At 33.3% G+C, this 18,443-nt stretch overlaps 2 protein-coding genes across 2 annotated transcripts; one reads left to right on the top strand and one right to left on the bottom strand.

The window, feature by feature from the left end:
• Positions 1–12,709: 12,709 nt before the first annotated feature.
• Positions 12,710–14,388, top strand: LOC120082991 (uncharacterized protein At4g06744-like). Its single transcript, XM_039038452.1, has one exon. The coding sequence runs from the start codon at positions 12,918–12,920 to the stop codon at positions 14,196–14,198; it is 1,281 nt and encodes a 426-aa protein (XP_038894380.1). The 5' UTR covers positions 12,710–12,917; the 3' UTR covers positions 14,199–14,388.
• On the bottom strand, positions 14,325–16,273 carry LOC120082980 (UDP-glucose flavonoid 3-O-glucosyltransferase 7-like). Its single transcript, XM_039038443.1, has one exon. It carries the CDS (start codon positions 16,015–16,017, stop codon positions 14,584–14,586), a length of 1,434 nt encoding a protein of 477 aa, XP_038894371.1. The 5' UTR covers positions 16,018–16,273; the 3' UTR covers positions 14,325–14,583.
• Positions 16,274–18,443: the final 2,170 nt, after the last annotated feature.

Genomic DNA, 18,443 nt, shown 5'->3' with positions numbered 1-18,443 from the left:
CTCACTTCGAGTGGAATTAAGTACTTTCAAGTTCCTGCGTACGAACTAGCCTCAATAACTCTTGTGAAAAAAAGGAAGAAGAAAAAATCTCAAATAAAGGAAAGAAAAATTTTTAAAAAATAGAAAAAGAGAAGAAGCAAAAACTGAAAAAGAAAATAAATAAATAGAAAAAATGAAGCGAAAAATTGGGCAAATGAAAGAAAACTAAAAAAAAAAAAGAAAGAGAAAAAAAGAGAAGGAAGATGCAAAAAAATGAAGAAAGAAAATAAAAATAAAATAATAAAAAAGATCAGGGAAGAAGCAAAATCGGAAAAAGGGAAGAAAATAAAATAAAAAAAGGAATAGCAAGAACTAAAAAGAAAATAAAATAAAAGAAAAACGAAGAAAGAAAAAGAAAATTAAAAAAAAAAAGGAAAAAAGAAAGAAAGAAATGAAATAAAATAGAAATAAAAAGGAAAAAAAAGAAAGAAAAGAAAGAAAATAAAATCAAAAGAAGCAAAAATCGGATAAAGGAAAAAAAATAAAAAAGAAAGAAAGAAGCAAAAAACTGAGAAAGAAAATAAAATTAAAAAAAAAAAAAGTGAGGAAGAAGCAAAAATCTAAAGAAGAGAAAGAATAAAAAGACTAAAAAAAAGGTGTACAACAAGATAAGACAAAGGATGGAAGAAATTGGAAATTAAAAAATTTAAAAATTGACTTGTTCAAACTCATCCAATTTGCAAATATTTTTAAAGATGTAATATATTTTTAGATTTTTTCTCTTATTCTACTTATTGTATTACAAAATATCCTTTAGATTATTCCCCAACTTTTCCTTTTCTTCCATTCTCATATTCCAATCGATTCTATCATATTTCGATATTTTTCCTGGAAAGTTCGAATATCCTAGTTACAATTGATCATGAAAACACGTATCAAGATTTTAAGCTTACAATACAGTGTAATCATTGTAAAGACAATTACGTTATAGGTAAATAAACAATTAGAGTTACATTAATGAGCAACAATTTATTTTAACTTCATTAGACTGATATCTGTACCATAATTTAGTAGTAATCTTTAGACAACAATCGATAGAAATAAACATTGCATAAAAAAAGAATAAAACTTATAATCAATTTTGCATCCAATTTTTAATTTGTTTAGCCAAAAAAAGCCAATTCCATATTACTCAAATGCAATCTTCTACGAACCATTCCAGTAACCAGGCGAATAGATCAACCACTACAAGAAATCTAACTACTCTCGCCCCGACGTCATATTGTCGTGGGCAGGGAAATGCTTAGAAATTTATTTAGAAAAGGCTCTCCCGACGTATAACACGGTCGTGGGAGTCTTACGGCGGGAGAAATCCGTCGGTGAGGGATTCTCCCGATCGCCACATTTTAACGACTCTGGGGAGTTCTGAGAACTCCCGGCGTATTGTAGTGCGTCGGGAGTTCTGGAAACTGTCGACATATAATATACCCGGCATCGACAGTTTCCTGGAACTCCCGACGCCTACTACAGTGCGTTAGAGTCCCCATAACCCCCGACGTTGGTTTGTGCGTCTCGGGAGTTCACCATAAACCGATACCGTTTTAAAAGTGCGTCGGGAGATCCATATTTGCGTGGGAGTAATTGAAATTTAATATATCATTGTAATTTTTTAAAATTTAATCTGAAACCTTGTTACAAAACATATTAACCTAAATAAAGATTCACCCTAAAAACGAACAATGAAGTCATATCTTATAACAAGTAAAGAAAAATTACAATATCTAAACAAAGTTGGATACTAGAGAAATTAAAAAATCCAAACGAAGTCGATAAACATCATATCACAAATACATAAAGAAGTAAAATTCAAAAACAACATCAACTAGAAACTTCTCGAACACAACATCTTCAACACAATGTCCCAGCTCATCCCTCATTGATCAAAGACATTTCTCGACTAAATTATCCTATCTTATTGGAAAATAACTCTTTCGACAACTATATTCTCCTTTATAAGTCAAATAAAACACTCTCAAATATTAAAACTAGATTTTTTTTGAAATGTTTGTCAAGATCTTGACTTACACTTTAGCAAATTCTTTGTAAGTGTTTATTACTTGCCACGTTTATGGTTCAAATATTTCTATACGATAAATCATCCACTAGCACTAACACTAAGTTGTTTCAAACTTCAAATTCTTTACAGAGATGGGTAGTGTAATCATGAACACACCATTTCCAAAATTACGACATGACTTGAGGAACCCATCCCCTCCTAACAACAAGCCACGCCTGAAAACAAGGAAGAAAACCAAATTTGTTGTTTGAAATTCACGGACTAAGTAAACCGCCCTTATCAACCTCCACCTCAAAAAAAAAAATGTACATTTCATGGCAACCAAACGCGGAGTTTTCATGGGTTGTCCGAATCCTATATGACAACCTCCAAAAGGATAGCCATCGTTTTAAACGACTAGTAAAGGGTGCAATAAAGCCAACCAATAGTGCGCAACCCTCAGGAATCTTTACCCGGTGGTGACCTAATTGAGAGACCGTAGGCTCGAAGAGAAACGTGATTGACACCACACCCTTCACCCACCAACTACACACTATTATTAGAAACTCAATATCCTACTGTTCCCCCCCTACATTAAATTCAACCGTTTATTCATCCCTTGTTCTTACCTTAACCTTACTTGCCCTTCCTCCTCCCTAAACCCCTCTCCGAACCCCCCCCCACCACATACACATTAACTTCGTAAATATTAAACAAATAAATACACAATAGCCAAGTTCAGTAGAAGTAAAAAGACAAGACGAGATTGAGTAAGGTTGCCTAAGCTTGAAAACTACATAATAGGCAAACTCCCCGACCGATCAACACGACAACATGGAACCCTCCCGACATCAGAAAACATACAAAACGAGTAGTAAACAATGACCAACAACATAAAACTCTAAAAGCCTTTGTTGCGATCTCATGTCCCCTGAACTACTTAGGGACGTAGATAGGTATGCTAGAATTAAAATACCCTATCTAATTTCACTATACTCATCTACCTATCTCCCATTTGAAGCCTGTTCTATCTTTCTTATTAAAAAGACCTTGGGCCCCACCTCTACATTAACCTTGGTTATTTAATTTCACCCCCTCCCCCTCCCCCCTCACAACACATTAAACTTCGTAAACATTCATAAATACACAAAATAGCCAAGTTCAAGGACAATACGGGTGTAATGAAACTCTACCCACCCCCCATGACAAACAGGAACCTCCCGAACATCAAAAACATACAAAATGAGTAAACAATGACCAACACACATAAAACTCTACCTTTGTCCCCAAAATGGTTTAACCCAAATTTTACACCCTCCCCCCCTCACAACACATTAAACTTCGTAAATATTCATAAATACACAAAATAGCCAAGTTCAAGAACAAGACGGGTGTAATGAAACTCTACCCAGCCCTCACAACAAACATGGAACCTCCCGAACATAAAAAACATACAAAACGAGTAAACAATGACCAACACACATAAAATTCTACCCACCCCCCACGAAAAACATGGAACCTCAAAAAACACATCAAAATCCAGTTGTTTGGCTACCATAACTACAGGATAACCAACAATTCTTTAATTATCATAAAGCTACTTAAGACATAACTAAACTTTGCTACCATAACTGCAGAATAGCAACATATTAGACAACTAAATAATATAGTAATCATACCTAATTTGATGGGTCTCCTCTATGTGATCGTACCATATCTTCAATCATTTTTTTTTTATTTCTTCCATTTGTCTTGCATGATCCTCTTGCATTCTTTTCTGAACGTCTTCAAGTTCCTTAATCCTCGACTGAGACTGTTGGAAATTGACTCTCAATTCCTCCATTCCCACCTCCGTTCCTTGAGTAGATGACGAGCTTGATGAGATGCTACTCCTTCTTGACTTAGGCTTAGGGCCCCAACCTAGACCTTTTGAATATTCGGGTCGTCTAACCAAAACCCTCACAGATTTCATCCCCTGTTAGTGGTTGAGAACCTTCTAGAGTGGGGTTGGATTGTAATTCCAACATTTGATGCTAAACATAATAATTAAATGGGTAAGAACGAGCGACTAAAGTTAAAAGTGAAAAAAAAAACACGACAGTAAAGCAAAAAATGTTATATGTGCATTTTCAACGGCCTCGTTCACAAACTTTCCACCTTTAGAGTGTGTTTCCCTAAATAGGTCAACACGTCTTATTTCTCAACCCTCCTTTGCCTGCAACTCTGCCTGAATTTACAGGAATGACTTCGATCCACCTACGTGGTCGAACGGTAATTTCTCTCTATTCTTCCTGTTCGTCACAGACATTTCCTACATTTGAAAAAAAAACATGTCAATAGTGTGATGTATTAGTAAATGCAGTAAATTATACACGCCATAAATATTGTACCTGAAACACTTCACTCTTGAAGCGGTCACACAAAAAGTACCAATCTTCTGGCCTATTTTTAAGCCAACTAGGCAAACTAGCACGTGCTTGTTGAGGATCTCCACATTTTCTGTAATGTCTGTGCAAATCTGCTCTAATTTCATTGAAGGAGTTTTGCATTTGATGTACTATAAAACGGTTAAGTCGTTGACTGGACAGATCAAGTTCGAAATGAGCCTACAAAAGAGGGAGGGAAGAATTAGCATAGATGATGTTCATGACTGTAAAAGGATAAACTTATAATTACTTACAAATAATTTACTTTTAGCCAATTCTATGAACTCGTTTGGAACCTCAGCAAAAGTACGAAAACGTACTGGAAATGCAGATCTCACGGTGATGTCGATCGCATTACTAAATCGTACCGAATGTTGAGATATTGGTTTTGTCTCCCCCTCATTTATCACGATTGTAATTCTCACATGTTTTTTGATGTATTTTTCCAACTCAATGTTTTGCGAATGCTCTCGTTTCTTCCGATTGGATGCTGAGCTACTATCTGAAGAATAAAAAATTTAAAACAGTTTATGATGTATTTCAGTTAACAGAATATATTTCAAAATATACTAACCTGAAGTATCACCCACAGAAGATACCGTGTTGCCTAGATATAAGAATTCTTCATCAGCCTCCCGTTGCCTATTAGGGGTTGACATCGTATCTATACAAACACAAAAAAAGAGAAAACAATATTAAATTAACAATAAATACATGTAAGCTAGAGAAAAAGAGAATTGAGTAGATACATCATTACTCATCATCGTAATCTAATTCAAATTATTAATCAACACTTGAACTATTATTGAGAGATAATTGTTCTTCATCATCATCGTTTATGAAGTCATGATCGCCATGTACAATACTTGGTCTTTCCACAACTGTAGGATCAACGTCAACTCTGCAGAAAGTAACCTCCTCAATGGTTTCATCCACTCGGACGCCACCAACAATTTCTAGTAAATCTAGTTGTGCATTTTCAACATGATCCACTTCCGGTACATCCCATATTCATTTATTTTGGACTACTTGAACAACTTTCCAATTGCTACCATGTTTGATGTCATCAATGTAAAAGACTTGTCGTGCTTGGATAGCAAAGATGAAAGGCTCGTCGACATACCAAAAGTGTGATGTATTGATCGATTTGTATCCTAAATCCACATGTGTCTTATTACTTTTGTTTTTATCTGTGTCAAACCATCTACACTTCAACAAGAAAACGCGTCTTCTGTTCGCATATTGGAAATCTAATACTTCGTTTACAACATCGTAGAAATTGTTATCCACACTTGTGTTCTCACTGATCTCCCCGGCCACTAGGACTCCACTATTTTGTGTAGCTCGACGATTATCACACTCTACAATGTGAAATCGTACCCCATTAACAATGCATCCATTGTAAGAGCGCACCTCAGACGAAGGTCCCATTGCAAGTGAAAAGAAATCATCGGAGATATCTTCTCTCTCGCGCCGTTGTAGAACCTGATAATTACTTTAACATTAAAAATGAATACGAAAATGAATCATCCCTCAACTGTTGCCTACAAAATGACTATGTATACGTGAGATTTGAACTAATCGGGAATTTTGCGTTGATGTTTTATATATAAGTCAGAGGCGCTTTTGAGTTTCACGACGAATTAACCTCAAATGTTGCCTACAAAATTGATCATTTAAATATTATATCAAAGGAAGATACCCTAGAATTTAGAAAAGGAAAAAGTTTGAAACGTACTTGCGAATAGTCTGTTATTTCTTTACAATTGTTGAGAATGTATCAATGTGCAATACGCTTTCTTCCGCTGATTAGCATTCGTAAAGTTGATGCCCCTAATGGTCGTACCCTCTGCTAAATAATTCAAATTCACCAAAATATCTCGTGATTGGGAATGTTATCATCATTTCGTTCATCTCTATTGAATCTCGTTTCAATCCCATTAGATATCGCGAGCAGAAGTTCCATGATTCATTCATTGCAATATGCTTCCCGCTATAAGACCCTCGGGACGTGCTTCGTTCCGTACAAATTGTTTTAATGTTAGATCATGCATGCTTAGGCCTCCAAATACCAACATCATATGACATGTTCGTTATAAAATTACTCTCAATAATTTAGAAAATGTAAACAAATATATTCTACAAAAATTGACGAAATATTAATGGGCATGATTTTGTACAAAAAAAAATCATATAAGATTTTAATAGGTATAATATTAATGGGCATGATTAGTACAACAATTTCAGAGAATTAACAAAAGTGAATACAATATTTAACATATTTTAATGGGTATTTCACATATGATTTAAAATAAATATACAAGATAAAATAAAATGAAAAAATTACCGGCAAGGAGACGACAACAGCGGCGGATAGTTGATTGCAACGGTGGCGCAGCCGCGGACGAAAAATTGATGGGAAGAAAATGGAGAAATGGAAGAAAATTTTGATGGGAAAAATGGAAAGTGTAAAAGGATGGAAGAAAAGGGAGAAATGGAAGAAAAAATTGATGGAAAAAATGGAGAAAATGGGAGTTAAAGTGTAAAATGATGTGAAAAATGGGGAGAGGGGGGAGAATGGTGAAGAAAAATGAGGAAAATGAGAGAAAGAGGAGAAATTGAGAGGGAGAGGAAGAAAATAGGGGTCGGGGGGGGGGGGGGGTTAATGGTTTTTTAAAGGGGGAAAATGGGGGAATGTGGAAGAAGAAGGGGTCTGGTTTCCCGACGCTGCCGCGATAGGCATCGGGAGAACCGTCGGAAGTTCCCAAGAACCCCCGACGGTCAACACCCAGCGTCGGGAGTTCCCCAAGGAACTCCCGATGCTTGGTTCGTGCGTCGGGAGTTTCTCGAGAACTCCCGATGACCCTTTACGGCGTCGGAAATTCCCCGGTCCTTTACTTTGTCGGGAGAGATCGTCTTTCCCGATGACCTAACTCCCAACGCTCTATTTAGGCATCGGGAGAACTCCTTTTTCTTGTAGTGTAAGATAGCAATTAGATAACAATCAGTATCAAATAGCAATCAAACAATAATCAGACAATAAATGAAAATCAGATAGCAATTGCATAACAATCACATAAAAATCATATAACAATCAAATTTCATGCGAGAGTCAGTAAATCATGGTCATATGGGTATGTTTTACCATATTTATAAAAAATCATAAACCAAAGACACGTTCCAAATTTCCAATTTATTTTTATAAAGTTGCAATCGCCCCATCTTGAAATGCAATCATTTCAAATAAAACAAAATCAATTATGACAAAATTTGCCATTAATATTTCAATGATTCTTTCCTTGAGAGACCTGATATAGTTAGTTGAATTATAGTTATATTTCAAAATGGATTGTTTAAATAAGAAATTACATGTATGATTTTGTATTTGGTGGATTACATGTACTTAGTCTCTTTACTTTAAATTGATTTAATTACTTTTCTAAAATTTTTATTTCCCTTTCCTTTATTAATCGCACTCCCTGTCTAGAAATCTTGATAAAGTAATTGTGATTGAAAACTGAATAAATTAAAAATGAATAGATAACAAACTTATTATTTTGAATGTAGACTTCCAAATGCAAGTTTTTTTTTTCTTTCCAAATTTAAAGGTTTTTTTCTTTTTTTAGGAAAGGGGGTGCAAAAGTCAAAATGATTTAAAGTGAATATCTCCCGATAAACTATCAAGAAACAAATTACTCTAATAAAGTCTCTTCTCTTATTTATTTGTTTGATAATTATTTAGATCTCGTTGGATAATAATCTCGTTTTTTATTTTTAGTTTATGAAAATTAAATCTATTTACTCTTATTTTTTTACAATAGATTGCATCTTTTTTAAACATAAAAGGACAATTTTTAACCCAATTCTAAAAATAAAAATAAGTTTTAAAAAACTTATTTTTAAAATTTTCAAATTTTAGCTTAGTTTTTAAAAACATGGATAGAAATAGATAATAGAATAAGAAATTTAGAGATGAACTAGATATTTATAGGCTTAATTTTCAAAAGCTAAAAACCAAAAACCGGTCCGTTTAGTAACCATTTGATTTTTTTTATTTTTGTTTTTGAAAATTAAGTCTATATTCACTATTTTCACCTTCAAATTTCTTCTTTTATTATTTACTCTTTACCAATGGTTTAGAAGACCGAGCCAAATTTTAAAAACTAAAAGAATATAGTTTTTAAAAACTTGTTTTTATTTTTTAAATTTGGCTAAGAATTCAACCATTGTACTTAAGAAAAATGCAAATCATGTAAGAAATGAGGTGAAAATAAGCTTAATTTTCAAAAACTGAAAACAAAAAACAAAATGGTTATCAAATAGGGTCATAGCTTTTCAACAATTGTTTTTGTTTTTGGAATTTGGCTAAAAATTCAACCATTATATTTAAGGAAGATGTAAATCAATGTAAGAAATGATAAGAAAATAGGCATAATTTAAAAAAAAAAAAAAAAATCCAAAACCAAAAACGAAATGTTTACCAAACGAAACCCAAATAGTTACAAGATAGGACTTTAATTTCTTAGAATTAACTTATGAACAATTACTTCTTCATAAGTTCTATGTTTTATTATTCACTTTTTACTATGTTTTTAAAATTAAGTCAAATTTTGATAATTAAAGAAAAGTAATTTTCAAATTGTCTTTGAAATTTAACTAAAATTGTAAATATTTCTTTAAAATGTGTAAAATTCATGTTAAAAAAAATTGAGAGAAAACACATAAATTTCAAAACAAATTCGCTATCAAATAGACCTTACAAATTTGGTTTTGAATAAATAATATATTAATTTATCCAAATTAGGAATTAATGAAAATGTCATCTTGTAAAGGCAATGATTTATAATATATATATATATATAGATATAGATATAGATAAAGGCAATAAGATGAAAGCATTATGTCATCGCTGCTCAATAATAATTATAAAAAAAAAAGGAAACAAACTTGTAACTTGTAAGTTCCAAACTTTTTTTTTTCACACTTGCTTATTATTTGTTTGATGCATTTTATTTTTGGTTTTCCAACAACTTTATTTTGTTTTTGAAAAATAATATAGACAAAGTTTTTCTTTTTCTTTTTCTTTTTTTGGAAAATATGCAGACAGTTATATATTTATAAGTTAACATTTTTCTGGACAAAATTAGTTAGCATTTTTATTACTATTTGTTTAAGTTTCAAACTTTTCATAGAAATCAAAAGAAGAAGAAGAAAAAAAAAAAAAAAGAAGCATAACTTTTAGAGTATGATCTAATGTATTCATCTTAACTAAGGAAAATTATAAAAATCACATTTGAAGTATGATTGTAGTTGTAATTATATCCTAAACTTTCAATTATAAAATTTAGGCGCTCAAACTTCTAAAGGTATTAAAATTAGACCCTCAAACATAGAATAGTCGTAGAATTTGGAAAATTAGACTATCAAATAACAAAATCAAACCCTCAAACTTATATAGTTGTTACAGTTTTTACAATTATGTAAGTTTGAGGGTCCAATTTTAACATTTGTATAAATATGAGGACTCAATTTTTATAATTGAAAGTTTGAGGGTATAATTGCAACTACCACATAATACTTGTGGTTTTTGCAACTTGTCTTATTAATTATGATATAGAAAAGGCCTAACGAAAAAAAATTAAAATTGGAACTGAAATCATTGTTGAGACTAAACTATTTATCAAATCACAATGTGGGCTATATGGGACAACATGTTTCTACGAGGAGAGTGTTCCTACGGGATATCTCATTGGGATATATAACTCAATTGGATTTGTCACTTTAATGTAGATAATCGATTGAGACGTAAAATCTAGATTGTCTCTTAGCATGTTGTTATTTATCATATTTGGTGTAAACATATTTTTTGTCTCTATAGAGGTACCTTGCGAGTTACGTCCTCCTAAGTAATTAGTCATGTTGTCTGAGATTTTCCTTTGTTGTTCTAAGTGATTTGAGGTTTCTATTGAGTTTATTCAAGAGGGTTATTCTCAGCAAGACCTTTTTTCTTGAGACGTAGACATTTTTTCATTCTATGTGTTTGGTTGGTTTTTATTTGTATTATTTTGTTAGCTCTTTTGGGTGTGTTGTATATGTGCACTAATCTTAAGTTGTGAGGTCCACTTCTTTTTATTACCATTCAATACTTTTCGGAAAAAAAATGTAAGGTAAGAGGTTGAAAACGACCAATAGGAAAACCAAGCCATTTTCATATAAATAGAAAAAGCTAAAAAGAAAAGAAAAGAAGGTTGGAAAGAAGTCACCCAATGACCACACTACTAAGATGAAAGATTTTATTGTATGTAGTGCAAAACACACCTACTCTCCACTACTTTTCTCAAGATCATTAGGCGCACTTTATATTCATCTAATGCTACATCTATCATTTCACACTTGACAATTCAATATACAAATCTTATGGCTCCAATTAATTTCCATGGACCATTTACATTTTATAGCCTGCCCTATATTTGTATAGACATTAGCAAATCATTTCTTATACACTTCTAAAAGAAAGAATGATTCAAATTACGAGTGCTAGTCAAAAAAAAAATTGAATGTATTAATTCGATTGAGCTTCACAAAATTGTATAAACTTAACATGTGACCCCAAGTGTTCCTAATATAAAATTGAGATCGACCTAGTGAATTAAAAAAAATATAAAGTAGCTAGAGATAAAGATTTGAACTACTTGTCCTCTCTATGTTCATGACTTGAAGCAATTCTCATTTACATATCCCTTGAATAAGACTAGGACAAGTTAGTATTATTTGGTTAATTTAAGAGGTAATGTGAAGATCAATTTCAAGTAGTCAAATATTATTTTCTTTTCCTCTTATTTGCAAGTTCACTTTCTCTCCTATTTATTTATAATGTAATGTTTTTTATTTAAAAAAAAAGTAAGAGAAACTACAAACACTAAGACTTTGAAAGTGAGGTATCAATCCAATTTTAACTAAGCCAATTCCATATACAATCTTATGGCTCTAAGGAATTTCCATGGACGTCATTTTACTTTCCATAACATGTCCTACAAATGTAGGTGTAGATGTAAGCGTATCATTCCTTATACTCTTTTAAAAGGAAGAGTGATCCACTCAAATAAAGAGTACAAGTTGAAAATTTAGATAATAATAATAGGGGCAAATTGCAAAAACCACTCTTGAAGTAGGGTGGCAGTTGCAATTATACCATTGAACTTTCAATCTTGGAAATTAAGTCCACAAACTTATATGAGAGTCAAAATTAGATCTAATTGATACTTCAAACTTACATAATCATGTAAATGATAACATTTATATAAGTTTGAGAGTTCAAATTTTATCATTTGTGGGTTTAATTTCTATAATTATTGTATACTTGAGGGTCCAATATTAACACTTGAAGAATTTAGGGACCCAATTTTTATAATTAAAAGTTTGAAGGTGTAATTACAATTATCACCATACTTCCGGATAATTTTTGCAATTTGCCCTAATAATAATGAATGGAGTCAATTTGAACTCTACAATTCTAAGTTATACAAACCTAACATGTGACCCAAAATGTTACTCAATATAAAATTGGATATCTACTTAGTGGATTAAAAAGCATATGTGACTCCAAGAGTGGACCAACATGTTTATGGCTACTTCACATTTATATAATTCCATTGAATAAGACTAGTGAAAATTAAATTCTCTCCTCGTTGTTGTAATGTTATATTCTTTATTTAAAAAAAAAAAAAGTTAAATAACAAATTTAAGCTTATATCCATTTAATCTAAATTTTAAAAATGTTTCCTAAACTTTGAAAACGTCTAATAATTCATCGAACTTTTAATTTTGCATCTAACAAGTCTATGACATTCAAAATTATAAAAAATCAACTAATCTATTAAATATAAGTTCGAAAATTATATCTAATGGAACCTTCAACTTTCAATTTTATATCTAATAGGTCTATAAAATTCTAAACAAATAATGAGTGACTTAAAAACCTATTAGACACATAATTGAAACTTTCAAGAATCTATTAGATGCAAAATTTAAAGTCTAAGAATTTATTAAACATTTTTTAAACTACATGAATTTATTAGACCGATGTTTTTAAAATTGAGTCGAAAACAAAATTGTAACCTCAAGAGATGAATGAGAATAATCTCTAACCCCTCGAAAGTGAAGGCTTATTTTTCCAAATCTAACTAGTCAAATTATTATTTAAAAAAAAAAAACATAAGTTCATAAAATTAAAAATATTTCCACATTCACTAGAAACCCCACAAGGGGAAAACAAAATTGGCCAATTACCTACCACAATTTATAGTATATGTGAGTTCAAATTCAATCACCATTATAAAAATGTATTCATTATGCACCCATAAAAGAAAAGGCCTCATAAACCCTCTATAAATCCTCCCTAATCCTCCTCTCATTATCATTATCCTCCTTCCAATTCCCTCTCACATTGCCTAATTATGCAATTCATTCTCACCACTCTCCTCTTCTTCACTCACTTCCTATATGTATTCTCGACCAGATGTCCCCCTCCTCCACTGCCGCCGCCACCGCCGGAATGCCCTCCACCTGAATCCCCGCCACCATTACCGCCGCCGCCGCCACCGCCACCGAAAACTTGCCAATGCCAACCGACCCTCAGATTCTTAGACCAAAGACTGGCTGTGGTGTACCCAATCATTCAGACCTTCAAAGCCCTCATCACTTCTGATCCATTAGGCATCACACAAACATGGGTTGGCTCTGATATCTGCAAGTACAAAGGCTTCTTCTGTGATAACCCCCCGGACAACAAATCTGCTGTCGTCGTTGCAGGTATCGATTTCAACGGCTTCCAACTCACTGCCTCGACGCTTGATGGCTTCATCGACGGCCTCCCTGACCTTGCCATCTTCCATGCTAACTCAAACTTCTTCTCTGGCACAATCACCCCCAAAATTGCATCGCTCCCATATCTCTATGAGCTTGATTTAAGCAACAACCAACTGTCGGGTCCTTTCCCAGTTGCCATTTTGAGTGTCACTGATCTCTCGTTCTTTGATATCAGATTCAATTTCTTCACTGGGTTTGTTCCCCCGCAGGTTTTTGTAAAGAATTTTGACTTCTTATTCATCAATAACAACAATTTTGGGATGAAATTACCCATTAACTTCGGCTCTACAACCACGCCTTATATCACTTTAGCTAACAACAAGTTCACTGGTCCGATTCCAAGAAGCATCGGAAAGGCTTCTGCCAGTTTAACTGAAATCTTGTTACTCAACAATCAGCTCACTGGGTGTATTCCATACGAGGTGGGGTTCTTGAAAATGGCCATTGTTTTTGACGCTGGCGACAACTCGCTAACCGGCCCATTGCCTTGCTCGCTCGGCTGCCTGGAGAAGATTGAGCAGCTGAACTTTGCCGGAAACTTCCTCTACGGCCAGGTGCCAGAGGTGGTGTGTGAACTGGGAAATTTGCTAAATCTATCCCTGTCAGATAATTACTTCACCAAAATTGGGCCATCGTGTAGGAAACTGGTGAGAAATGGGGTTCTTGATTTGAGAAAAAATTGCATAAGGGGGCTGCCTGATCAGAGATTGCCGTTGGATTGCCTTTTTTCGTATTTGTTTCGATACCCTTGTCCATTTCCGGCAACTTATGGCTTCGTTCCTTGTGAGAAGTCTTCTTTTGGTTCTGGACAACAGAAAAGAAGCTCTGTTCCTATTGCCAATGGTGGTATTTCCACACAAAAACCTTAACTATGTTGGAGAATGAAGTCTAAATTATACTTCCAAATCTAATCCTAGAAAACAACTTGCAATTTATTTCTGTGGTAATTGTACAATGGAAATGTTGAAGATGGAGCTCGATAACACAAATTTGAGTGTTTGTGTACTGAGATGTATATTGTATTATATCTGGTAATAGTACAAGATAGGATATTTAAGACTCATGACCCTACAAATTGCTCCCCACATGCCTCAAATGCTCCTAGTAATCTTCATATGATAGATATTTCTGGTTAAGGAATCACCAGTTATTCATCTAATCCTTCAATTACTATTACAACATGGTGTTTGCAATATAATGATACAATAAGAAAATTCAGCAACTTGCTTACTGGTCATTCTTGAACAAAAACATTCAAATCCGAGACCTCAGATTTTCAAAGAAAGCATTCAAATCAGAGGAAGATGATCCGCCTTCTTCGATTGCTTTCCTTGCCTGAATTCCAAGTGCTTTTGCTCTCCTTCTCATTCCTTCAGCTTCTTCACCCACCATAACTTGGCTCACTGCCTTCGCTATAGCCTCACTCTTTATCTCATCTTTCCCAGCTCTACCCCAATACAGAGCACCGACACCAACCCCAATTCGCAGAACATCCGTTATCAGCTTCTCATTGTAGAATTGTTCAGCAGAATTTGGCCATGTGACCATCGGGATGCCAGCAGTAACTCCCTCCAGAGCTGAATTCCAGCCACAGTGAGTCACAAACCCGCCTATCGAACGGTGTTCAAGAATCAGAACTTGTGGTGCCCAGCCTCTGATGATCAATCCTCTCCCTTCTATTCTCTTCTCAAATCCTTCTGGCAACCACTCTTCTTGATCGCTTTTCTCTTTCTTCACAACCCAAATGAAGTTTTGCCCTGTAGCTTCAAGGCCCTCAGCAATTTCCAGCAGCTGAGAATCAGTTAAACTGGCAAGAGTACCAAAACTTACGTAGAGAACCGAATCGGGGTTCTTAGAATCCAGCCATTGTAAGCACTGATGCTCATCAATGGAGGAAGAAGATCCCCTCTGTACATTATCTTCCCCAACATTACTGTACAGCGAAAGGGGACCAATATGCCAAGCCCTTCTCCTTAAGACATTCCTGTAATAATCAGCATAAGCTGGTTCAAGTTCATAGAAACTATTGATAAGAAACCCATAACATCTAGATTCAACTTCTTTACTCGCCCAATAAAGCTTAATAAAATCCGTTTCAATCTCTTCTTTCAAATATCCCGGCACTTGACTACGAGTCAACTTGATTTCATCAGGCAAATTAGGGATTACAAAAGGTTCTAACTCCGAGGATACATTTTTGTAAGGCCGATTCGCGATTATACTCGCCGCTGCACACAGAGAAAAGAAACAAGTTCCATGAAACACAACCCTAGGAATCCCGTATTTTGCAGCCAAATCAGTCGTCCATGGAAAGAATGTATCAGCAACGAGGCAGTGAGGACGATGCTGGTCGAGAATCTGATCGATTTGAGGCCCCAACATGGTGGTTGCTCTAAAAAAACTATTAAACATTTCCGGAGACCTAGCTAAATCGAGACTCTCACAACCATCCGGCAATCCGACAGCCTGGGAAGGGAAATTGATGATCAGAAGCTCGATTTCGCGCCCTGAATGATCGGATTTGTTGATTGATTTAGCGATGAGGGGGGCGTTGAGAGGGGTTGTGATAATGGCGACATCGGCACCGCGAGAAGCGAATAGCTTCGCCATGTCTGTGGTGGGGATTGAGTGGCCCTGAGCCATGAAAGGGAAGAAGAAGATTCGAAGTTGGGTGTTTTTGGCGTCCATTGAAGAGGAGAAACAGGATTCACAGAGATGGAAGAGAGGAAATTTTAGCGGGAAAATGTGAAGAACTCTGCTTCAACGATCATGAAATTTAATACTGCAACTTGAAGAACGAAAAGATTGGTGAAGAAGATTGACTTACGATTGTTGATTCCTGTGGAAGAAAATTGAAACCCTCGCTCCCATAGTCAAGTCTTCCGCAGAAAATCGCTACCGCCGTCGCCATCACCACCACCCATTTCTTCTTTTATTACTTTTAAAATTTAAATATTCAGAACATTCCATATATATATATTCTTTCTAGAATCAAAACATCCTAAAATCAAACCTCCAATCCCGAAAGTTTTATTATAATCACTCAATCAATTGATCTATAATCACATTTTTTAGGAGATATTAGTACAATAATTACTGAGATATATTGATCAAACCTCAAATTTTAAAGCTAAAATCGCATTCACATATTTATTTTTAGGATTAAATCATATTTTAAGGGAGTATATATATAATATATCATATTCAATTTATGTGATGATAATGTATGTATATGTAAGGACATTAATATGCATACTTTTTTATATACATTAATACACATACTTAGGCGTACGTTATTTATTAGTTGAACTACTAATTGCTTCAATTAAATTTATTTTCATAAACAAATTAATCTAGATCTTTATACGGTTATAAAATCATTAATGCATAGTTTGCACATGTGTACAAGTCTATTTTAAATGTGTAGATTTTTTTTTAAAAAAAAATCAATAACTAGTAGAGTGAGAAATCAAATCATCAATTTATGGAATGATAATTAGTGTATTATGTTATCTATCTAGCTATACTCAGATTAGCTTAAAATTTGAGACTATATAATATTAAAAAAATGCTAACATCAAATAGATCGTAGCAAAATTTCATTTTATGGGTGGTTTTTCATCTTCTCATTTTCTTCTATTTGATCTACTTATTAAGAAAGAAAATACTTAGTGTATCACTAGGCAATATCTATTTTTATGCATTCCATCAAATTGTCTAATCATAATTGTCACCTGATAAATTCTTCGTATTTTTTTTTTGAGATATTTGAATGCATTTTTTACGTGTGTGATGATAGTGAGATGTATAGAGATGAGTGCATTATAAGATGCACCCAAGTATTTCTCTATTAAAAAAATACTTAATAATATTTTTGGGAAATAATTATTTTATTTAGATGATTTTGTGTTGAGTTTAAAAAATTAGACGAATCAAGTTAAAATAGTTATAAATCAGTGACAGAATGTCTAGATTGGTTTAAATTGATACAACCTCAAGTTTTAGTGTATAAAATTAATTCTTTTCTTATGTAAGTACGAAATGAGAAAAAATCCTAATCTTAGCTTAATTAGTTTACCATCAACCAAAAGGCTTCAAATCTCCTATCCAACCCTCCTCACTCATCATATATGGTTGAGAAAAACAAAATAGTAAAATAATAATGACATCCTACTTTTTTTTTTTTTTAAGTATAATAAGAATTGTAAGTTCTAACATAACTCTTGATCAATAATATATACTATAAATAAATTGAGAATAAACTTCTTGATCGATAATATATACTATGTATATTACTTTTAAACAAATTAAAGAATGTGTTTGAAATGCATTTTCAAGTGTTTGATTTAAAAAATAAATCATTTTAGAACAAATTAAAATATTTTACAACAATTTAAAATATATTTCGAATATTTTTATTTTTTTTTTTGTCAAAATGTTTAAATCAGTTCAAACGAACACTAATTTAGAAGGGTATCGATAGTGGTAGAAGATATAAAATTGGAAAAGTAAAGTGAGTGGATTGGGTTGACGTGGCATTAGCTTGTTGGTTTGACGTGATTGGACATGTGATGTCTGAGTCAAAGTAAAAGTCAACACCCATTTTTTCTCGTATGAGCTAACGTGGTTTTGAAACTTCAGCAAAACGAAACCCTTCTTTACACGCCATCAATTTGACGATGACACAATTCAAGTAAACCCCTCAAAGAAAAACAAAAAAAAAACACAAATTAACATATATATATATATATATATATATATAGACACATATATATTAAAAAGGGCCGACAAGAGAAACAGGAAATTTTAAAGTTTCATTTAAAGAAATGATAAAAAAGTTTCAAAATTATAAAAATAGCAAAACGAACTTATATAATAAAAAATACTAATTAGTATATGATAAAACTACCCTAAAACAACAAAATTAAGTACAAATAAAAATGCAAAGATACACGGCTTCAAAAACAACACGAATACCACAAATACACTCTACCTAGACATTCTAGAACCACAGGTACACAAATACACTCTACCTAGACATTCTAGAACCACAAGTACATAATATCTAAACATTCCAGAACTAAAATTAAAAATCACCTAATATAGTCATTTAT

The sequence above is a fragment of the Benincasa hispida genome, chromosome 1, assembly GCF_009727055.1.
Source record: "Benincasa hispida cultivar B227 chromosome 1, ASM972705v1, whole genome shotgun sequence".
NCBI lineage: Eukaryota > Viridiplantae > Streptophyta > Magnoliopsida > Cucurbitales > Cucurbitaceae > Benincasa > Benincasa hispida.
Note: the sequence above shows the minus strand (reverse complement) of the source record. Positions and strands in the feature narration are given on the sequence as shown.